The sequence below is a fragment of the Aquarana catesbeiana genome, linkage group LG03 (assembly GCF_042186555.1).
Source record: "Aquarana catesbeiana isolate 2022-GZ linkage group LG03, ASM4218655v1, whole genome shotgun sequence".
NCBI classification, from domain to species: Eukaryota; Metazoa; Chordata; class Amphibia; order Anura; family Ranidae; genus Aquarana; species Aquarana catesbeiana.
Genome location: NC_133326.1, coordinates 196,704,800 through 196,729,780, shown reverse-complemented (window position 1 = coordinate 196,729,780; position 24,981 = coordinate 196,704,800). Strand labels below are relative to the sequence as shown.

The 24,981-nt window shown below is 41.1% G+C and overlaps 1 protein-coding gene across 1 annotated transcript in view; it reads right to left on the bottom strand.

Annotated features, from left to right (window-relative positions):
• CPNE8 (copine 8) overlaps window positions 1–24,981 on the bottom strand; it is a 442,845-nt gene that overhangs the window by 130,437 nt on the left and 287,427 nt on the right. The window contains exons 8-10 of the mRNA XM_073619694.1: window positions 21,335–21,438; window positions 15,941–16,045; window positions 8,685–8,726 (exon numbers count right to left, since the gene is read on the bottom strand). Coding sequence (XP_073475795.1) covers window positions 8,685–8,726; window positions 15,941–16,045; window positions 21,335–21,438 — 251 coding nt within the window. The remainder of the gene's footprint in view (window positions 1–8,684; window positions 8,727–15,940; window positions 16,046–21,334; window positions 21,439–24,981) is intronic.

Sequence of the window (24,981 nt, the reverse complement as noted above, 5' to 3'; positions counted from 1 at the left end):
AGACACCATTCTTATTTAAGTCATCATTATTCACTTACTTATTTTAATATAATTTATAATTTATGTCACATATGGTATCCAGGTATTATAATCTGGGTCGGATTATACACTGTGTTTTTTACTTGTTAAATTTATGAGATTAGTTTTTCATATTTCTCTAGATCACTGATTTATTCTTATTTAATGTATCTGCTAGCACGGTTCTGTTGATTATCTTGATAAAATTGTGTGACTGTATGCACTGAAGACCAAGTTGCGGCCTTACAGATCTGAGCCATGGAGGCCTGATGACGCACTGCCCAAGAAGCACTAACTGCCCTGGTAGAATGCGCCTTAACTTGAAAAGGGGAATCTTACCCCTTTAATCATAAGTTTGAATTATCACTTGCCGAATCCACTTAGCGACAGTGGATTTCGACGCTGCCTGTCCTTTCTTAGGACCTTCTGGCAGAATAAATAAGACATCAGTCTTACGAATCTGAGCAGTTGCCTTTAAATAGCTTTTCACTGCTCTCACCACATCAAGACAATGTAGTGATCTTTCTTCCCTGGAACATGGTTTTGAAAAAAACGATGGCAGGACAATATCTTGGTTCAGGTGAAAACCTGAGACCACTTTTGGCAAAAAGTCTGGACGAGGGCGTAAATATGGCTCTTTACAAGAAAAAGCAGCCAATTCCAAAACCCTCCTTGCTGAGGATATAGCAACCAAAAATACGAACTTCCTTGTAAGAAGGACTAAGGGAATATGTTGCATTGGTTCAAATGGCTGTTTTTGTAACACAGACAAAACTAAATTCAAGTTCCAAGGGTTCAAGGGAGGTTTGACGGGCGGATTAAGCCACGTTACCCCTTGCATAAAACCCCGGATTAAAGAATGTGTAGCAAGTGGTCTTTGAAATAAGACTGATAAAGCTGAGACTTGGCCCTTAATAGTACTCAAAGTCAATTTCATTTCTACCCCTAATTGTAGAAAGGCAATAATTCTGCCTATGATATATCTCCAAGGGTGCCAACCCTTGGATTCACACCAGGAAACATAAGCCCTCCAGACCCTATAATATATAGTTCTGGAAGCTGGCTTCCTTGCATTAATCAGGGTAGAGATAACTGACCCAGAAAGCCCATGTTTCTTTAGAATGTGGGTTTCAATAGCCAAACCATTAAATTTAGAGACCGTAAGGAAGGATGGAATATCGTCCCTGGGAGAGCAAATCTGGCCGTAGTGGGAGGGACCATGGGCCCTCCACTGCCATCTTTACGATTTCTGCATACCATGACCTTCTGGACCATGCTGGTGCCACCAGAATTACCAGCTTTCTTCCCAGCTTGATCCTGCAAAGAAGTCGAGGCAGCAACTAAAGAGGGGGGAATGCATAGATCAGTGAGAACAGATCCCATGGGGTCACCAACGCATCCGTTCCGCATGCGAATGGATCCCTTGTTCTGTTCGCAAAGTTGACTAACTTCATGTTGAACCTGGACGCTAGAAGATCTATGTCCGGTGTCCCCCATCTTTGGCAAACAGCCGAAATATGTTGGGGTAAAGAGACAATTCCCCTGGGAATAACTGCTGGCGACTCAAGTAGTCCACCTGCCAATTCTCTACTCCCGGAATGAAAGACTGCCAATAGGCATGGAACATTCCTTTCTGCCCAAGTTAGAATATGGTTCACCTCTCTCTGCGCTGACAGACTTTTGGTGCCCCCTTGGTGATGGATATAGGCCACAGCTGTGGCATTGCCAGATTGAATCCTGACAGGACAATCCCGTAACCCGAAAGTCCAGGCCCTTAGAGCCAGACGTACTGCCCGAATCTCTAGGATATTGATGGGCAAGGTACTTTCAGTTCTTGACTACTGTCCCACTGTCTCTGGACAGTTGTCTTTTCTAGTACTGCTCCCCAGCCTGAAAGGCTGGCATCCGTCGTTACCACTTTCCAGGTGACTGGTCTGAAGGATTTTCCTTTCAGCAGATTCTGGGTTAGTAACCACCAAGTGAGGCTTTGGGACACTCTTGGGGCAGCTGCATTGGCAAGTCTAAAGCTTGAAATATTTTGTTCCAAGCAGACAGGATACTGTTTTGCAACAGTCTTGAATGAAACTGGGCATAGGGAACTGCTTCGAATGAAGCCACCATGGTTCCTAGCAACCTCTTGCAAAGGCGAATGGAGGGGATCGCCATTTGACCTGACCATCCACACCAGCTCTCTTATGGAGTTGATCTTTGCCGGAGGCAAGAACACCTTTTCCTGGGCTGTAGCTATGATCAGACCCAAGTACTCCAGCCTTTTTAGCGGTATTAAGGAAGATTTCTGATAGGTGGAGAATCCAACCCAAACTTTCCAGATAATTGGTTGTAGTGCGTACGCTTTGCTCCAAAGAAGCCACCGACTGATCTATTAGCAATAGATCATCTAGGTACGTTATGACTGTTATGCCCTGTGCCCTTAACTTGGCTAGAGGTGAGGCCAGCATTTTGGTGAACACCCGGGGTGCTGTGGCTAGCCCAAAGGGCAGGGCTACAAACTGGAAATGCTGCTGTTCTAACTCGAACCGCAAAAACTTTTGATGCACGGGAAATATAGAGACATGCAGATATGCATCCCTGATGTCGACTGATGCCAGAAGTTCTCCTCCTAGAAGGATAGAAACTACTGACCTGATCGTCTCCATGTGAAAGGAGTGGATCTTCAGGTACTGATTTAGATTTCTTAGATCTAGAATGGGTCTGACGCCTCCATTTGGTTTTGGTACCATGAAAAGATTTGAATAAAACCCCAGACCTTGCTCTTTTGTGGGGATCTGTATGATCACCCCTTGAGATATTAATCAGTCTAGTGCCTGAAACAGAGATTGTCTTTTCTCTGGATCTTTGGGAACGCTTGACCTCAGGAAGCGAGACAGTGGAAAGTCCAGAAATTCCAGTTTGTACCCCAGTGTTACCGTGGAAAAGACCCATCTGTACTGAATTTCCTCTTTGCAGACTTCTGAAAACTGCAGAAGTCTTGCCTCTTCATGATGAGGCTTTAGGATTCAGCTTTGCAGGTTTCCTGACCCCAGGACTTCTTTTGAGCCTGGGTCTGACTCTGAGATTTTCCGCTAGAGTCTGACGGCGGAAGCCGTCACCACTGCCTAGAGGCGGAAGCCCCTGGTGTAGGGGAAAGAGCCCGTTTAAATGAAGGGCATTTATACTTTCTTTTGACTGGCAAAAGAGTACTTTTCTCACTAGAAATTGTTTGGATATATTTGTCCAAGTCTTCTCCAAATAGTCACTCCCCATGAAAAGGGAACCCAGTTAGGAGGTTTTTACATGGTGCTTCAGCTGACCAATTTTTTAACCACAAGATTCTATGCATATGCACAAGCATAAGAATCTTTAATAGCATCTATGGCAAAGCATAATGCTTTTGGTAGTTCAGCCAATTACCGAGCTTGTTGTGCAGGAATCTCTCTAAGGGCCTGTTTAAATTGGTCCTTTAGTGATTGACAGACGCCTATTGCAGCGACTACATGCTGAGTAATGGCACCTGCCATGGAAAAAGTAGATTTTAACAGGGATTCCAACTTTTTATCTGTTGGATCCTTTAGCATTTGTGCATTGTCTACTTGTCCAGTTAGGCCTTTATTCACATTGGAAATCGCAGCATCAACTGCTGGTATTTTCTATCTTTTGGAGAATCTCTCCTCCAGGGGATAAAGAATTGCAAATCTCTTAGGAGAGAGAAAATGCTTATCCGGGTGATCCCATTCAGCAAAAATAAGCTGTTCTAGTAATGCATGTGCAGGAAACGTATGCAAAGGATGAGAAGGTTTTAAGGAACCCAAGGAAGAAACCGAGCTTTCAGGAGACTCAGTTAGGGGTAGCATGAAAGTGTAGCAAACCATCTTCTTAAGAGATTGTATCAGCAATTTCTCAGATTGAGAGGCTGAAAAAGGTTTATCTACCATTGTTTCCTCCGCAGAGGAATCATCGGTTTGTTTTTTCTCCTGATCGACTGAGGGTAACACCTCATCCTGTGCCCACTGCTCCCCTTGAAAAGGTTCTGAAGTGGAGGATGGGGATATAGCACGCTTCCTATCCATTTGAATGGAGGATGCGAGTAAAGCCGCTAATCTTTCTTCTAGACCCTGCAGGAAGGAGGAAAGGACATCTTCAGTCACATATACAGGGGCTGAGATGTGAGAAGCAGTTGCACCATTGATTTGTTCCAATTGCTCACCCTTGTTTTACCATAACTGGTAATTCAGGCGAGGATGACGGCGTGGAAATGCGACTCGAGATCCTAATGCCTGGGGGGGAAACCTTTACATTTTTGTTTTTTTGTGGTGTCTTTTTTTGGTAGGCATAGTCCTAAGTACAAAAACAGAGGCACTATACAAATTCCCCTTAATCGCTGAAAATAGTCATGACATTTAAAGCTGCTATAAAATTCAGCCTAGTGCTGGGAAAAAGGTGTCATTCCTGTATCAGGAATGCCAGTTTGCAACCCTCACAGCTCTGTGTCCCTGTGTTGCAGGCTGCTTGTTTTCTCCTCGTCAGCCAAGGAGAGACTGTCACAGCTGTAGTTTATCTGTGTATGCCTGCCGTGCATCCTCATGGACGTTCACGGCACTGCGATTAGGCCCCGCCCCCTCTGAGAAAAAATTATTTTTACATTTAAAATGTTCCTGCGCTTGTGTGGGGCATTTTCTGGTCCACAGACCCAACATGAGGGGGGGGGGGGGGGAGGCAGAGACCTGTTTGTAGCAGGTACATACAACAGAAACAGCATTTCAACAGTTAACATTAGCAGTACTAGCGGGACCTCCGCACCCCCCTGCGGCGCGGGGGGGATGTAAGGGGGGTACACTGCTGATGTCCCCCTAACCCCTGGTCCCTTCATGCAGAGAAAAGAAAACATTTGGCATATTTCTTTTACCTGAGAGGAATCTCCCTGCACGTGCTGCTGCGGCCACACACAGACTGACTGAGCTTTACAATGAAGAGTAAGGTATGTGCATAGACTCCCTCTAGTGGAGAATCAAGGCATGACAACATTTTTTCCCTAATAGAAGAATACCTAGGTGTTTTTAATACCCAAGTTTCTTCCCTTACCTTATCCCCGCCACAGGATTTGCTGAACTAACAGACAATCCAACCTTTACCCATCATGGCGGGCTGCGTTTAGCAAACTTTCAAGGACCGGGTCCCTAAAATGGGGTTCTAACTCCCTTGGACCTGTAAAAGCATCCCACCAGGAAAGCTAGGTAATGTAGGAAGACCAAAGCCCTGGGTTCCTGGGGTCCAGCCCTTCAAGGAGAGGCATTACAGGCAAAACCTCATGCTTTGGATACGAGGCCCCAGGTACCATCCTTTTAGGCTTTAGTGGCACTTTGGATGGATCTGGTCTTTATGGAGGCTATTTAATTCCAGCATGGATCCCTCCTGGAGCTCCTCAGAGCACATCTTCACTCGTGACCAACACCTTAGACACTGGCAAAAAAACTGATGTGCTCCTGGAAGGAGGACGAGTTATATACGGAGTGAACTTCTTGGATTGGGTATAACCAGTGTCCATCACCTGAAGGTGGACTATAACCCATTAAGTAATTACTTAAGGCTCTGTGTCCCATGATGTACGATAAAGAAATGTTTATTTCTGCCAATCAGCGTTAAAAATAAGCGATACATTTTGTCACAGCAGAACATGAGTTAGGAATTCCATTTAGGGGATTTCGGATATTTGCAAGGATCTGTAGAGAAGCAATCTCTAAACCAGGGGTGCCCAACCTTTTAAGGAGTGAGGGCCACTTTAATGACTTGGAAACCAGTCGCGGGCCACAATGATTGTAAAGGGTGGATGGCAGGTCTGTGTCCACTTTGTATATGTCGAGCAGACACGGACGCAGCCCGCTCTACCCTAAGGGCCCTCCGATCCGCCCAGAAAGAAGGGGACAGATCCCCCTTTTTTTTCAAGCAGATCGGATTACAGATAGGCAGGTGTAATTGGACACGAGTCCGTTTACATCTGTCGCTCTATAGAGGTTAATGGAGATTCCATTTGAGTCCACCTGAAAAACAGACAGGTGGACGCAATCGGACTGATCATGTGAAAGGGGCCTAAGATTGCTTTCACACTGATGCACAGTGGTTTACCTGCACCTCAACTCACCTCAATCTTCACTTCTTCCTCAGGATTCCTGCAGCTGGCTGCTGGCTGTCCTCCAGGGCTGTTACTGCTGGCTGGTACTTCCGGTAGGTACTGCTGACAGGTGCTGGTACTGCTGTTGGGTACTGCCGGCTGGTACTGCTGGTGAGTACTGCTGGTGGGTACTGGTACTGCTGACTGGTACTGCTGGTGGGTACTGGTACTGCTGGTGGGTACTGCTGGCTTGTACTGGTACTGCTGATGGGTACTGCTGGCTGGTACTGGTACAGTTGGTGGGTACCGCTGACTGGTACTGCTGGCTAGGACTGCTGGTGGGTACTGGTACTACTTGCGGGTACTGGTACTGCTGGCAGATACTGCTGGCTGGCACTGGTACTGCTGGCTGGTACTGATGATTGGTACTGGTACTGATGGCAGGTACTGGTACTGATGACTGGTACTGGTACTGCTGGCGGGTACTGATATTGATGACTGGTACTGCTGGCTGGTACTGAGGGCTGGTACTGATACTGATGACTGGTACTGCTGGCTGGTACTGGTACTGATACTGATGACTGGTACTGGTTCTGATGGCTGGTACTGGTACTGCTGGCTGAGACTGATACTGATGACTGGTACTGCTGGCTGGTACTGGTTCTGATGGCTGGTACTGGTACTGCTGGTACTGATGGCTGGTACTGATACTGATGACTGGTACTGCTGGCAGGTACTGGTACTGCTGGCTGGTACTGATGACTGGTACTGATGGCGAGTACTGGTACTGATACTGCTGGCTGGTACTGATACTGGTGGCTGGTACTGATACTGGTGGCTGATACTGATGGCTGCTGTCCCAGATTGCGGGTTCTCATGTCCCGACCTGCCATCTCCGAGCATCATTGTGACAGAAGTATGTGGCTGCAGTAGAGAGCAGAGCCAATGCTTCCTGTCACAGGCGGAATACATTTGGTATCACTCCGCCTGTGAAAGAGCCAGTGCTATATAGGAAGCATTGGCTCTGCTTCCTCTAGCGGCAGCTCCGTTCTTCGCGCTAATGCTCGGAGATGGAGGGTCGGGAACCTGCAATCTGGGCTTGCTGACCCGCCATCTCAGAGCAGGACGTGGTGGGCCAATTACCATGTGAAATTTGTATTCATTCCACCACTCCAAAAGACTAATGCCAAAGCCTTGCTTAGCACTTTCAGATACTTGATAATGTCTACAAGGTACTGCAGGAAAAAGCATTTTTGTTTCACAGGTACTGCCTTCTGATCAGCAATTTACCCAAATATGCAAACTCTGCAGAGCCAACAGCTGTTCATTTTTTCTGTACATATTCTTTTATGTTTCCGACCTAGATTGATAGGTTTCACTAAGATAATTCTGCAATCTATAAAAAATGCTGATGCAAACTTGCAAACAAGTGATTAACTGTTTTTTTTAATACAAATTTCAGTTCCTGCTGATAGATTGATATTTTGCAGCACAGAAAGGATGCTGAAATATACAGTATTTTTAATGAAAAATTATTAGGCATGTAAAACATAGTATAAAACCTAGCTAAAAATGTTGTAAAGTAATGACTGTGAGGCAGTTTAAAATCAAGTACGGTATTTAACAAAATGTGCATATTTGCCAATATTTCAAAATAGTAAATGTTCGCCCTACCCAATATTGTCTACTGAGACAAAGGACCCCATTACATGCTTATATGAACAAATAAACTGAAGTGGCTATTAAAACACTACATTTTTACTTTAAATATTTAGCTTCAATATGTATGTCTGAAATAGGATAACATTAGAGAGGTTCTTTATATTGGTGATGAGCTGAAAAAGTCAGAAACAACTATAGGCTAAAAAAAAATCAAAGTAAAACTTTTAAAACATAACATTTCACTGATGCAAATTAGGAAACCAGGTAAATATGTTCATCTATTATTACAAAGCTTCCTCTGACTGGCTGAGTTGGCGCTTGTGATATATTCAGACCGCCTCTTCAACTCAGCCAATCAGAAGAAGCTTTGTAGTCATTTCTAGAATACAAAGCTCCCTGTGAAGGGCTGAGTGCTGCTCAGTCAGACTCAATTTTGTTCTGGGAGTTTGAAGGTAAGTTCCCATTCCACTGCTAGAAAAACAGCACTGTACACTGCATGTAGCTGAGGCTACATACAGTTCATATAGCGCATACAGCCGCAGCATCTCTTAGTAAAGAAAATAATTTGTATTGACCTTCTTGATGCAAATTAACTATTTAAACTTCACTAAAAGCTGGAGATTACACATTTTATCTGAATGTGCATTATACTAATTAGCGCAAATGGTAACTTAAAGCTGTGTTAACAGTCCTATTGTGAGGAATTAAAGATGGAAACTCTGATGAAGTTCAGATTTGGTGATCAGCTCTTCAACATGGATCATATGACTAAATTCCCAGGTTTTTAGTTACAGGACTGGCACAGAAGGAAGCCAGATACTTATTACAGCATGAAATAGCTTTAATTAGGCATTTGAATATATCTCTGGTATTGATAAACAGTCATCTGCTACTATACCTTCCATCTCTATCCCAGTCATAGACTTCTATTTTAATTGTTCTGTCAACAAAAATAAATGAAAATGCATTACGCAACATGAAATGAATACAGTTTTTAGACAATGATGAGTGTTATGATCACAATGTGATCTTAAGAAGAGATAGCGAACATACAAGAAATTTATAGTATGAATTTACTAATACAAATATATTTTATACTATCGTTAAGACAATAAATCATTTAGAATAAAGCTAATTTACAAGGATGCTTTTCTAGTTCTAGTGTCTTTTTTTATCAAAACACAGCTAATATTAAAAAAAAAAAAAAAAAACTGCAATGGATATAACCAAACAAGCTACCATTGAACTGCCTCCCTACATTTAATCGAATACGTAATGTCTGGATAGAAACAAATTAAACAAAAAAGGAATTCTGATTTACCGTAAATTCCTTATACCGGAGTACAGTAAAGGGTACAGGGCTTATAGTTGTAGAACATGGGTTATATGCATGCTAAATATAGGTGATTGGACACTGGCAAAAACTTTTCCAGGGCTGTCCCTAGAGCATGCTTATACAACCCCACCCACTCCACGAGACTCCAGTTTGATTGATAGTGCACTAGGGGATGAACCTCTTCTCTTTAGGGAGAATTTTTTTTCTTTTCATTCATTTCTTTTTCTGACTGCTTATCTAGCAGTTTCCTGATTGGTAACTCTCACTGTTCACCTTGGGGTCTGTACCCAGACTCTACTGTGTGGGGCCAGCCTGTAATGTTTACTTTGGGCACTGGATCCTGCTTTAGGCTCTTACCTTGGCATGTTGTTGCATGCATTACATGCAGGCTACCTTCAGGTGATTGATCATTGGCAAACATTTTGCTAGAGTTGCTCCTAGTGAATGCTCATACTGTATAACCTCGCTCATTCTGTGAAACGTCCGTTTTTTAGCAAGCAATAAAATATGACCACAGGAAACAGAGAAGAAGGTCCTTCGTCCTTTCCTCCAAGATAAGGAATTTACAGGTAAGTCAAAATCTCCATTATCCTAATTGTACAGTGTACGACATAAAGCTTGTAGTCATAGACCATGGGACATCCCCAAGCAATAAACTGAGGGGTGGGCAAAAACACAGTAAACAGAACTGCCAACAGCCCCACAAAAAAAGAATAAAAACTCAAAAAACACTCAGATGACACCTTGGGACGGAAGCTCGAGGCCTGAACAACACCTGGTAAAACTTGGATGACACAGGAACAGAGGACCAGGTAGCAGCTCTGGAAATCTGATATACAAATGCCTAATGCTGAAAAACCCAAGACACACCAACAGGGAACTTTTTCTCTCTTGGATATCTAGGTTGTCAAATGGGATCAACTTTGAAGCAGAAGGAAAATCTATGACTTATGAACTTGTATGCACCACAGTAATTAAAAAGTAATGATTTTGACCCAATTGTACGACAGGTGTTATTTCATCCAGTGTTTTTCTGTCTTTTTTATTTGAAAGAGTTTTGTAATTTTTTTTTTGCTGAACACTGGGAGCACCTTTTTGTGTGGTTGCACACATAGAAATAATTATGCAACACTGGACACCACTTATGAATTTAAATTAATTTTCGTTAATTCAAATACACAGAACCACAAAAGCAAAAAGCAAAGTGCCACATTTCTATACACTTTCTTATATTTATATGTGGGGACACATTATCAGATGTGAGCAGCTTGTTTGATAAAGGGACGCTCCTGAGAGCCCTGAAACATGTAGCCACACCCACTCCACTTCCTGTAACCATCACCCAGCTGAGAGAGATCCAGTTTGGAGCCACAGCCATCTTGCCATTTCTGGAAGCTGCTGTTGCTTATGTTCCAGCCTGAAGTCCGACAGCTGTACTTCCATTAAGAACTCTGCTTCAACTAGCCACATGCCTGCAGAGCTTTGCAGCCTCCCGGTGATCCTATGGAGGTTTATATGGGTTTATGACAAGCCTTGATCCACTTTTATCTAGTGAGTGCATTTTTATTGTCCTTCATACATTTTGTAACAAACAAATCGCTACACCTAGATGGAGGAGCCCTCTTGTGTTGGTTTTTTACATGTGCATTAGGATCTCAAGACCTAATCTGAGAGGAGCTGCGTCCACTTCACCTGGTGTTCCCTACCACTCTCCTGTGCCTCGTTAAATGACAGTTGGGTTCCAGTCAGCGCAATAGCTTATCCTTTTATAATGGCAGAAATGTCTGCTTTTGTTAGATAGGCCACTCTATGTGCACCTGAGAGGAAGCTAGTGTCAGAGGAGGGGAGTGGTGGTATAAAAAGCCAATGTTCTGGGACAAGGGAACCAGTATCAACCTGAGGGGTGTTTTGAGTTTCCTGTGGGTCATCAGCAGAGCATGTGTTAGTCAACCTTTTTGTCTCAGCTCCCTTACGCCTGTAATCCACCATTGCAACAGTGAGAGGATCCCCACTGGGGTACTCACAGAATGGATGCAGAAGGAATGGATTTTTTTGTGTCTGGAATGCAGGAGCCAATATAACCCAGGGGTTGACGGTATTTCTTGAGTGTGTCTTTGAAGGCAGCAGGAAGTGCAGTAAATATGGTGTGCGTGTTTTACCACCCAACTTCACATTAAATGAAAAACTAATAGCGGAAGGCATTAGAAACAAGCATAATGAGGAGTAGCACAGTAAAGTGAATGACTTCCTACTTCTGTGTCAATGCATGGGCTTGTATAATAAGCTTTGCAGTTTGTGTATAGCCAAGAATGATCCAAGTTACAGGGAAACCCTGTCTTACCTTGTCCTGGCCACTCCAATAAGGCTCCAGGCTTTGCCCATCAGGGTGGACATACCCTTAAAGGGGTCTTCAGGGTCTAGGAACCATAGGAATGGACCACAGCTTTGAACCTTTATAGCACCCAGTGCAAACTACACTCATTAGAACAACATGCCAAGGTGATCACCTAACGCAGGATCCAGGCCATTACAGGCCAGGTCCACACAGTGGTGAGCACCAAGGGTTACAGATCCAGTAACTACTTGATAGCCCAGTGCAATAAGTAGCCAACTCTTGATAGAAATGTCTGAAGAAAAAATAAATGGTTTAGAAGAAAAAAGCTTCTCCAAAAGAATAAAAAAACTGGAGTCTCGTGGAGTAAAGGAGGTTATGTAAGCATACACTAGGAAGGTAGCCTGCATATAACCCATGGTCTATGGCTACAAGCCCTGCGTTCTGCACTGCACAATTAAGATATGTACTATAGTCCTGTAAAAAAATAAATCCAAAAATATATACAAACACTACACATCTCTTTACATGAACCTGTGCTAACTTTATGCATCTAGTAATATGCAGGAAAATAAAAAAAATATGCTACTGCACATGAAGAGATATCTTAACATTAGGTTCACTTCATTATCCACATCTATATATAAAATTACCTGCAGAATTAACTACTTTTAAAGCAAACCATGCCAGCCTTCTTGCTAGACCATCTAACATTAACTGCATAAAGGCCGCTGTAAGCCTTTTATTGTTTCTCTCATGTCACAGCTCTGCAGCAATCCCTAGATATCAGCTGTGAAAACTCTGTAAAAATCGACTTTACCTTCAAAAGTCCAATGTGCAATTTTTGCCTGATGTCAACCATAAAAAAAAATTTGAGTTATTTTGAAAAGGAGGGATGAAGGAAGGTAAAGTGAAAGGAGGTAAAGTCACTGAATTCTCACAGCTGCTACCTAGAAATTGCTAGAGAACTGTAATATGAGAAAGGGAACAATAAAAAGCTTATAAAATAAACAACCATTTTTTTAAATCCTGAAAACCCTTTATTAACTTTAAAACCAGACAAACAAAACAAGCACTTATGGACTGGCACATATACAACCCAGTGCTGTTGGGAATCGTCAAATCGACAAAGATATTGTACATGTCGTCACCTGCTAATTTAGAATTCTTGAATGGGTAGCGTTGCTTAGTTGTGTCTGACTTAGTACTTTTGAGTTACGCTGGCCATACACTATTACATGTTTTCCTTTAGCCAAAGGGCTAAAAGAAAAAAATCTGACAGATTCCCCCACCCACCCTTAACAGAGTGGATTTCACTGGATGCAGCCACTATTTGGCCAACAATTTTCAAATTAGTTCCTTTGAATTTTTAATTGAAGAATTTTGGACAGAAGAGGGTTAACATGGCCACCCACTAAGCAAATTTTCGTCAAGGTTCATCTGTAGCCAGCTGAAATACAAACAGTATTTGGCCAGCTTAAAAGATCTGGAACAGGCATGCTGTAAATGAGTGTCAGTAAATAGTCAGAATTTCTTATCTGTATACTCGTTCTGGTTCAATGACTCAGACTGCATCAGCATGACCGCCTGGAAACTAGCATTCTCAAAAAGGACATATAGCAGAATGAATAGCCAGCCTTAGGCAAGATATCAGCAGTAATGATGAGCTTGGGTGTGTTAAAATTAGCAGCCAGACCCGTATGTGCAAGCCCGCTAGGAAGCGGTCATCTGTATATGCCAATCATCTGCAGCCAGGGTATTCCCTGCACCAAAGCTGCAGACGGTCCCCTGGTTACAAATTCTGCAGGTTTGTTCTTAAAGTGGAGTTCCACCCACTTTTACAACTCTTCAGCATCCCTCACTAAACTGTGCACTGTAAACAAATTGGATATTTTTTTTTCTCAGCACCTACTGTATATCTGCTGTATTCATTTTTCACTTCCTCCTCCCTGGCCGCGGCCCATCGCATCATTTCCTGTTTGCAATGCCTTCTGGGAAGGGGTGGCAACTTCCTCTGAAACTGCCGTTGCTATGGAAACCTGACCTGAAACCTATTACACTGCTTGTGCTGCACTGAGCATGTTTGAGATCTGCAAGGATGAGATCCAGGAAGAAATACAGTCTGGCTTCAGATGCCCACGCTTAAGATGGCCACGGCCTGATGTAAGTTTATAAAATAACAAACTACTGCTATAAACTAACAAAACAGACCTTAGTTACAGACTAATTTTACTAGAACACATTAAGCTTGTGTATTATAGGGGTATTTTTATTTAAAAAGTATAATTTCGGCCAGAACACCACTTTAAGTTGAATTTGTATGCAAGTTGGAACAGGTACATATTTTTAAGTGTAGCTCCAGCCAAAAAAATATTTTGTACATTTTGGATAGCATAGGGAAGGGTTAACACCCCTGTAATGTTTGTTTTGCTGTCGGTGCCCCCTGTTCAGAAGATTTCACCTCATTTTCTGTCCCTATGACAATTGGATTTTGAAAATTTTGGGTTGTCCTGGAAACAAGGATTGGTGATAAAGCTCCAGTGGAGACACCTTTTTCCCATGATATCTCTTACAGGAGTGAATTTCCTTTCCTAAGGGTAGATTTCCTTTCACTTCCCATTGTCTCCCTCAGTTTGTAAGTATGAGTCATATGTAAGTCGAATGTTTATACCTCAGGGGACTGCCTGTACAAGAGACATGTAAATATGTGCCTAGGTGGGGTGGAGCATGACCTGGCCACAGATGATTTGCTCATCATTGATCAGCATTATCTTTAATGAGTTGGGCAAAATAGACTTGCAAAAAAATCAGCAAAGCCCGATCTTTACAAAATATGGCAGAGCCTATAAATATAATGTGCAAACATAAGTGCCCCAAGGTGTTTTTAAAACATATTTTAAATATTAAAATTTTATTAAAATGCTAAAAACATTATCACACTAAATTTGGATTATTTCTTGACTTAATTTACATGTTTATCTTAAAAATATTAAGACTACATATTTTGTTTGATATATGTCCATTGCAAAAAACAATGCTATGTAAGGGAATATATATGACATAGGGAATATGTCAATATCAACACACGGCTTGTAGCAGCTTACTAATTAGATAAGTAACACTTTCAGAGTACTGTTATTTTACATTACTAAATTCACTGTGGCCTATTTTAAAAATTATCAAAAATGTTCATAGTATGTGACAAGACCACTGACTACTTGACAGCAGGAGCATGAATCATAGCTGTAAAAGTGATAGCTCTAAAGCTATCTAAAAGCTAGAAGCACTTTGTAGTACTTCTAGAGGTTTTTTTTTTTGGCGGCTACTGACTTGTTGGTATCTGTAAAGGTGAATGCACACCCCCAATTGTCACCTGACAGACCAGGTGTAGCACTGTTTTACTTGTGGGAAGGGGAGGTAATATACTGTACCTGCTCTTTCTATACTCCATAAGTCAGCATATTTTGGGTATTGCAACCACCTTTTTTTCTTTACACAGCAGGAACTGATTAGACACCCTGTAGTGCCCGCTATTCAGTACTTACCTCACTTTGGTAAGTTTGAAGTTAGTTTAAATTCACAAACAGGTTTAACTTTAAAGGGAAAATGTGATGGTTTTCCATGTATTTTTTATGTATTATGTTCAAAAAATGTATTTAATTTTTTTTTTTTAAGTTTCAGAAAGCTGGCTTACTACAATGTTTTGACTAGAACAAACAGTATATCAGATTAAAGCAGAGTTCCACCCAAAAGTGGAACTTTTGCTTATCTGCTTCCTTCCTTGTTTTTGACAGGTACCCTTCCCCACTTCCAGGAGACTGTGCCACGGCGCTGTCCCTCAGACGTTCAGCCCCCTCCTCCCTCCTGCGTTAGAAATCACAGCGTGCATTGCTCATGCGCAGTAGGGAACCGGCTTCACTGCTGGTTTCCCTTAAGATGAATGGCGCCGGCAGCACCAGACAGCCAATTTAAAAATCGGCTGGGGTGCCAACACTGCGTTCTCCCTGGACAGGTAAGTGTCCATATATTAAAAGTCAGCAGCTACAGTATTTGAAGCTGCTGACTTTTAATTGTGTTTCCCCAGACGGAACTCCTCTTTAAACACATAGTTTAGAGGAGGGGGAAACCTGCCATTTCCAGTTAGTGCTGGGCTTTTGTCTAAAAAGCACTGCAAGCTCTACAAACATAATAACATAAAATCACATTTTATTAAATATTTATTTGTAAAATAAAGATTGTAAACTGCTATTTTATATCCAAAATAGCAATTAAAAAAACCTTTAAAAAAGGTAAGAGTTAAATTTTAATGAGAAAAGTCTCATAAAGTATAAACATGCATTCAGAACCTTTGCCCTTTGCTTATTTATTAAATGATTTGACACTGTTCTTAATCGAATGCCCTTCACAATACTAACACTGAATATATCACAATACAGTCTAAGGATGTTACAAATTGGTGAAAGATCAGAATGTGTCACTGTCTTACCTGTCAAAATCCCCATTGCACAAAGCTCTGACTGGAATTTTAAAAGCCTGCCAGACTGGGTTTAATGTGTTCTTTACCACCTCTGTCTTGTGGCAAATTGTAAAGCTGAAAAAAAAATAATCATTGGAATTAAACGTCAAGTGTCAAATGTTAACAATAGCCCTTTTAGTATAAAAAATGTGTCTAGTTAAAAATGTGTCTAGTTAAAACCGTTCAATTTTTATATATGGTAGTATACCTTGGAAATACATGAAATGATTGATATTTTGTCTTTACAGTTATCTAAAATACTGTACATATTCCATAGGATCTGGAGGAGTTTATTTTAGATCATTTTCAAGATACGCTAGCTGCATGTAATTGATGTTAATTTTTATAATCCTACAGGTATATGTATAGTACACACCAATTTTTGTCCATTTGTATGGTATCAGGGATGACCGAACACATCTGCTGGTTTGGTTTGCATCTGTCAAACTTGTGCCATTCAAAATGTTTGAGTAGCATTTCACCTGCTAGTCCCAGTGAGGCTACAAGCACAGAGGTTGCATTTGATCTGCCATTGCCTGCAGCTGAGAAATATTTGAAGAAGTAGGAATGGATCTTCAGACTGACACCGTTTCAAAGAAATGCAAAACAGGTCAAATGCTGCCTCTGAACGGTCACTCACACTATATAATTAAATGAAAATCTGCAGACTTTTTTTTTATTTATCAAAGCAAGCTTCAAACACAAGTTAAATACAGAACAACAAAGCTCATCTATGTGAGCCTTTAGTCAATGCATTCCATGGGAACTGGAGCGGTGGAATCTCTAAGAATCCTTTTATTTACTATAACTATCCTCTGGGACAGGCATCATTAAATGGCGGATCAATGTCATGTCCAGACCACAGTAGTCCTGCCATTTAGGACCGTTCTGCCCAGCAACAATCCCTGCTGCTGCTGCATTCTCAGCAAGGCGACATCGGGAGGCAGGACAGCTCTGAACGGAGGGTGGTGGCTGCCAGAGTTAACAAGCAGGTGATTGGGTGCCAGGATGCAGGGCGGTCCTAGCAACTAATCACTAGCTTGCAGCTCCCGCCCTCTGTCGAGATCTGCTGTGCCTCCCAATCTCCACCCTGCCTGTGTTCGGACGGTAATTGGGGGGGGGGCTAAAGACAGTAATGAGGAGGATGAGAACAGTAATGGGGGACTGAGAATAGTAATATTGGATCTGAGGACTAAGGACAATAATGGGGCAGAGGACAGTAATGGGTGGTAAAGAGGACAGTAATGAAAAGAAGGGAATTCTGATGTGAAGGGAGGGCCTGTGATGTGAAGCTGGGACTGAAGATGTAAGAATGGAATTGTGATACGAGGCATGGTTCAGATCTGTGCATGCACGTTTGCCCGCACACATCACGGGTAGGGCAGCCCATTCATTTGATTGGGCTGCCATACCTGCCAGTAAAGCAGGGATAGAAGTCCCAACCTTTTAAAAAAAAAAAATTGCACTGCAGCACCATGTAGTTTTGAGTGCATAAAAATGTGCCGTAGGTGCCTATATGTGGGAGTGCCATTCCCGCGCATCTGTTAAAGTGCAGCACATTTCTCTGTGGGTCGGGAACACATGCAAATTTTGTGCATGTTCCCCAGCCACAAAGATGTAAACTTAGCCTAAGTGGAGAGGTGGGCTGTGATGTGAAAGATCATCGCACAAACATACGATTAAGGCTGGGTTCACACTGGAGAACGCAGCGGCTCACAACAGGAGTCTGGTGCGTCTCCATTCACCATTTCAGGTCTGATTTCAGCCTGAATTTTTGGCTGAATTCAGACATGGAATGGACCAAAAGATGCACAGGGCTCCCTGTGTGTTAAAAAATAATCTAATGGTCTTCTGTCTTTCCTAGGATTATCATCTCCTAGAACAGGAGTATTGAATTAACATTCACAGAGGTCCAGTCAGTAAAATATTCTTCCAGCAAAGGTCTGATGCTGGGATCACACTATATGTGAATTGGATGCGGGTTTCCCCACATCCCATTCACATAGCAGGAGCTTGTGACCGGCTCCATAGAGAGCCGGTTACAAGCTCCTGCTATGCGAATTGGATGCGGAGAAACCAGCATCCAAGTCGCAATAGTGTGAACCCAACCCAGAATGTTATCCTTTTTTCTGAAAACATCTATTCTATCATTAAAAAACATTGTACATTATTGAAAAACAATCATCCAGGAGTTGCAGAATTTACACATCCTCCATTTACATCTTACAGGAGAGGCGAGATAATTTTAAATTACGTGTTAAGATCTGATTGTACACCAACTGTAAGGTCTGTGGATACATTCTTGGGACCTAGCAATACTGGTGCCTTTCCATGCTTTAATTGCATCCAGTGTTATCATATGATCAAGGGGACATTTTTACTCATCCACATTTGGGATGCAGGGTTAAAATTAGAGGATATTATACATGTTAGACAAGTTTTGCTGTGAATGTATTAAAGTACCTGTGTGGGTATTACTATGTAAGACAGATGACCCAAAATTAAAAGATTAATTTGCGAGGCATAAATATTTAATTAGAGATGAACTGGTACAGTTGCACAGCATTGTGAGGCGTGTTCTCATTCAGTGTCACAGTTAAAAATTATGATAATTGGCCACATTTCAATAAATAGAGGAGAGGGTGATCGTGAACTATTACTGAACAAGAGGGGAGTATATTGGATTGAACAGTTAGATACTGTGCAACCTCAAGGGCTTAGTTCAGATTTTGATTTGTATTTCTTTTTATAGGCATTTTTATTTTCATTTTATGTTTCTTTATGGTCATTTATGATTAGTAGGTGTTGATATGTTTATCACTGTTTTTTGTATAATCTAGAGATTTATGGTTTTGGATAAGAACCTATATGTGAGTATATATGCTGTTTGTTTTTCAGAAGATCAACAGGCCTCTTTCTATGGGAGTAGGAACTCGACCATGCAGGGAGCTCTATCTATGCATGTGTGTTCAATGTGCCCATTAATGATCAAATGCTGAGTATCTGGTTCTCTTTTATTCATAAATGATGGGATTGCATGATTTCATTAGGCAGATTTTCTGGCTTGATAAGGGGCGTGCTGTCTGAAAGCTTGCATGGTGATGGAACACTGAATGTGATTCTAAATTCATTAAGAATATCATTCACTAAATAAAAGAATTGGAGTGCTGCAGCCTTGAACTTTTTTTCTGTACATTGTATATATAATATATTGAAGGTGAATATTAAAATACCCCCTCTCTGTATAAAAACTGTGTCTTGTTAAAACTATCCATTTTTTTAAATAAGGCAGTTTACCTTGGAAATACATGAACTGATTGATATGTTGCCTTTGCAATTACAATACATATTCCACATGATCTGGAAGAGTGTATTTAAGGCCATTTGCAAGAAGAGCACTTTATGTGAGTGTGTGTGGGTAGAACAAGAACGTATATAATCCCAGGACAGAAACAACAACTATAAAAATGTTTGTAAGGTGCAATGTACATCTACATTTAGTCATTTTAATTTTCTATAGTGTTGTAAAGAGATCCCTGTCAGCTTTTTATTGTTGCATGTGATACCCGCAGGGGAATTTCCACATACTCCAACCTTGTGACACCAGAACATAATATGACGGAGAATGGGTATCTGAAGCAGTAAAAACATAATTATTCAATGTTTCTTTCCCTATTGACAGCTATCCTTTCACTTCATGTCCCTGTGACTCCCTGTCAACAGAAAAGGAAGGGGAAATTTAACCCATGGGGTAACAAGCAGCAAGAAAAATCTGACAAAGAATTTAAGTATTCTACACTAACTAAAAGGGTCTTAGTTAGTGTTAATCTTCAAAGGTGTAGTCTCGGGGGCATTCTTATAATGTAACAAAGAATAAAACAAAAAGTTAGAATTTTAATAGTTAGCTAGAAGAGAAGGTGAAGGCGTTAATTGGGGCTAATTAGGGTAAACTAAAGGTTAATAAGTGTTTTGTAACACTGTGTCAGAAGGTCTGTTTTTCCGACAGAAGCAGCCAAAATAGCTGGTGTACTTTAAAACTTTAATAAGGAAATTCCCGATAGATCACTTAAGGCTGGCCCCTTTTGCAGGTATAGCTAAACAGTAAAAATAAGTGAATGTTTGGTTTAAAATCCAGTAATGCACTGTCTCACCCTGCTGTGCACATGATCAGTTACTCTACTCTCAGCACAGCTTTAAGATTTACTGTTGCTGAAGGAGGAAGAACACAACAGGAATGACACAGTCTGTGCAGAGGGAACAAAGACTAGGAAAAGAGAAAGGAAAAGCAGGTGACAGGACAAATCCTGCTGAAAGGAAGACACAAAAGGGTTAAACTTACAAGGATAGTCGTTTATCTCTTTGATTCTCTCTCCTTTCTCCCTCATGGCAGCCTGTAAAACCTTAGCACTATAAAGGGCCATACACACGGGCCGAATATCGGGCGGCATTGGTCAGTTCAAAAGAAGCCACCTGACATTCAGCCTATGTGTATGGCAGCCGGAAATGGCATGGCCAAAAAAGGTCTGCTGATTGGTCAGCCATTGGCTGAGAGCGCTGACCGGTGTGTTTTGGTGGGGGGGGGGGGCTTCCCCTTGTCAGAACACAATAGCTCAGCAGGGGAGATTGCTGTACTGATATCGGGTTGTTAGTACAGCAGATCCTCCTGAGCTCTTTCGTTTTGTTTTTTTGTTCAGCCTGCTGCGTTGAACGAAAAAAAAAAAAAAACATTAGTGTATACCAGGCTTAAAGCTTCTGTCAGCCTTCCTCTCTAGCTGAGCCAAGACATACAATCAAGGATTGAAATGTACATATTTTAATTGAAGAAAGTGACATATAGTTTTAAGACCAAGGAGAGGGGGAGAGTAAGGAAGGAAGTGACTGCTCTGGGCTTCAACGATTTGGTGTTCTCCAGCAAAAAGAAACAAGAGCAATGCTGGAGGCATTTTACAGCACACTCTAATTTTGGTAGCATAATTATTAATGTGGAATGTATGTTCTTTTGTTAAAGAACATGAATTGTTTTTAAACTCTTATGGGTAAAGTTCAGCTTTAAGCAGCAACTTCCAGCTGTCATTTTGAGAGCTGAGAACTGCTAGCAAATAAATACAGAGAGAGTTGCAGCAGCATGGCAGAAGGACTGGGTGTACTAAACACACCCTGTGTACTTTGCTTTAAGAAAAAATTTCAGGCCATTTGTATCATGCCCAATGTCAACAACTGGTTAAAGAACATTTCTGGTTTTATTAGTTATCCGTAAATGCTGGCAATGCCCGCAGAACACATCATTTTTCAGACCCTTTGACAGGATTCTAAATTAAGATGCACTGAAGCTTGAAAACTAGCAGCAAATATTAAATAACTTACCTGCCATCCTCATTGCTTCTGTAAAATACTAGAAAGGGGTCAGATTTTCCAAAAAAGTCTTTCTTGTCAAGTTTATTGGCACAAAACTGCATTAACACAGCATCCTAAAATAAAAAATAAATATATTATTTCAAGTGAAAACACAATTAGGCATGCATACACCAGCTTACTTGATTTGTTCTGAACTGTAGTGCTGAACCAAATAAAATAAGTCAATTACCGTATATACTCGTGTATAAGTCGAATTTTTCAGCCCCTTTTTTGGGGCTGAAAGTGCCCCCTTCGACTTATACACGAGTCACTGCTGTCTGTCTGCATGATCAGCGTGTCATGCAGGCAGACGGCAGCCAGCGTGTGCTGCATAGACTCGGCAGCGGCTCTCAATGTTCAAAAGCCGCGCCTCCTCGTCTGTGATAGGCAGTCAGTGTACAGCCTATCACAGACATTCTCTCATCTTCGTCCGTGATATGAGGATGAGAGAATGTCCATGATAGGCTGACTGCTGGGAAATGGAGTTTTTTGGACGAGGAGGAGGACGCGGCTTTTGAACAGTGAATGGCAGACAGACACATGCACAAAGGTACATATACACATACACAGGACACAGGTACATATACACATGCACACATACACAGGTACATGACACAGGTACATATACACATGACACATGCACATATACACAGGACACATGACACATATGCACAGGACACATGATACATGCAAAGGACACAGGGAGGAATACAGCTGCAGATGGGCATTGCTGACCCTCTTTTTCCACTTGCGGCAGATGCTGCAGTTCTCACCCTCGTCTTATACTCGGGTCAATAAGTTTTTCCCATTTTTTTTGTGGTAAATTAGGGCCTCGACTTATACTCGGAGCGACTTATACTCGAGTATATACGGTAAGTGATATCACCCATAATTAGATTTTCGATCATAAGGTTATAAGGCTAGTTTAAAAGTTTAAAGCTCACTGTCGAAATCCAGTTCACAGTTGGGAAAATTGTTTAGCTGCTGTCTGATCATCAGTGATTGGATATTTAAAGCAACCCTACTTTTTCCAATGTCAATTAAAATTTTTGCCAAGTATGAACTATTCACTAGTGCATAATCAATGTAACAAATGAAAAAAAAAAAAAAAAAAAAAACTTTACCCAAGTTTTTACCAGAAACCAAGTTATTCCCATATTTGGTGCTGCCATCTTACCCATTGCACAGCATAGAGTGTGTTAAACCATGCTGTCACAGCCTGCAAGTCAAACACCACTCAGCCTTTCCTGTTACAGCCATGTGTCAGTTCTCTTTGCATGCATCAGCAGTGAGAGGGAGCAGCCAGAAATGGAAATGACAGCGTAGCTGTTGACACTGGACAATCGTTTTGACTAAATTTGTAGTAATTATTATTAATTACAAGTTTAGTCTGCTTGGATTGGTTTGAGGGGAAAAATGAGCATTTAAAGCCGCTGATGGAGCAGCATATGAAGATGACTTTGTTTAAGACTCGAGAAATGTTAACTTTGATTATAGGGTGTTTCCATTAGTGCAGTCATCCTGTTTGTTGAGTTCTGCATAACATAAACTCATATTTGTAATATGGTCAATGTGAAATAAATCTAGATGAAAAAGTCTTCTGTAAACTCTCACAGGTATGATGAAAAGTACAAGCTCTGAGTAGTTCCCTTGTGTCTTTTCATGTGTTCCACTGAAAATGTTCCAGTTTGAATGAGGAAAACATTTAAATCTGTCCTTTGCCTACAACTGATCAAAATTTCCATTCTTAAGTTTGCACCTTCTATATTTGAAAGTATGGAACCTCTTCATCCCCAGACCATAAACTACTAAACTGTATCCAAGCAATATTTAAAAAAAGAAAAGCATACTATTTTTTATAGGGCAATTTCACCTACAGTAGTAAAATTAATTCTCTTATTTTCAGAATTGGCTGACTGATCAGAATGTACCCTTATTAATAAATATGTAAAATTAAATACTTTCACGTGTTAGTTTTAGACCTTTTTGAATTGCAAAATACATTTATCTTCTATTTTGAACTATTTGGGGTCTATTTGTAGATTTGATGTGCATTTTGCTAGACATTTGTCCATCTGTATTTTTTCACATTCAAAGAACCCTCACTTTAAGTGTAATGTGGCACATTTTGTTTTGCATATAAATGTCGTGGGTGAAATTATATTGGAAGTTAAAGTGCCATTTGTACTACTAAACAAGATATGAAAAACACCAGAGCAAAATGTAATAATGCATTAAAGTGTTTGTTCACCAATGCCAGAAGTCTGCCAAGCAAAATAGGTGAGTTGGAAGCTCTGGTGCACGAGGAGAGCTATGATGTAACTCACATGACTGGGCTATTAATATTCCTGGCTATGCACTCTTTTGAAGAGACAGGGTAAAAAGGCAAGGTGGCGGGGTCTGTCTCTATGTGAGAAGTGATCTCAAAGCGAGTGTGAAAGAGGACCTGGTTGATGGAGAGTGTGATAAGTCTGAAGCACTATGGGGGGACCTGCATATAGATGTGCATAGTTCAAAGTTAATAATTGGAGTTTGTTATAGACCACCCAATGTTAATAAGGAGGTGGAGACTCAACTCCTTGCACAGATGGAAAGGGCTGCAAGGGCTGGGACGGTGATAATAATGGGGGATTTTAACTACTCAGAAATTGACTGGAGTAATGGCACTGCTGGGACAGTTAAAGGGCAACAATTTATAAACCTATTACAGGACAATTTTATGGTCCAGTTTATTGAGGCCCCAACTAGGAATGATGCTCTGTTGGACCTGGTAATCTCAAACCATGCAGAGCTTATTACTAATGTTCATATAAAGTAACATCTTGGTAGCAGCGACCATAACATGATTTCATTTGATGTTAGCTGTAAGCATAAAACACATATGGGAAAGATAAAAACACTTAACTTTACGAGAGAAAATTTTCGAAGGATGAGGGCTGCTCTCCTGGACTTGGACTGGGAGGGAATATTGGCATCAATGGGCACAGAACAGAAATGGGATTTCTATCAAAGTGACTGTTTGTGAACTCACTGCAAAGTATATTCCCATAGGCAATAAGTTTATAAGCCTAAAAAAAAATGTGGCTCACGGCCAAAGTTAAAAAAGCTATAAACAATAAGAAAAGAGCTTTTAAAAAAATATAAAAATAAAGGAACACTAGTGTCGTTTTAAATGTTACAAAGAATATAACAGAATATGTAAATAGGAAATCAAGGATGCAAGAACTCAAAATGACAGATTGCAAAAGATAGTAGGACAAACCCCCAAAAAATCTTCAAATATATTAAGAGTAAAAAGGTCAGGTCTAAGCATGTAGGCCCTTTACAAAATAATCTAGAGTGGGTGACTAGGGACAAAGAGCAGGCAAATTTATTAAATACGTTCTTCAATTCTGTGTATACAAAGGAGCATGGGGGAGCTCATGTCCACAATGGGGGTGGTAGTGACATAGCCCCAAATGATCCACAATGGCTCAAGTCAAAAGGGATATGGTTCAGAAATATTTAGACATAATAAAGTTGGATAAAGCACCTGGACCAGGATCCACCCACGTATTCTAAAAGAATTGAACTCTGTAATTTCAAAGCCATTGTATCTAGTTTTTCGGGACTCATTA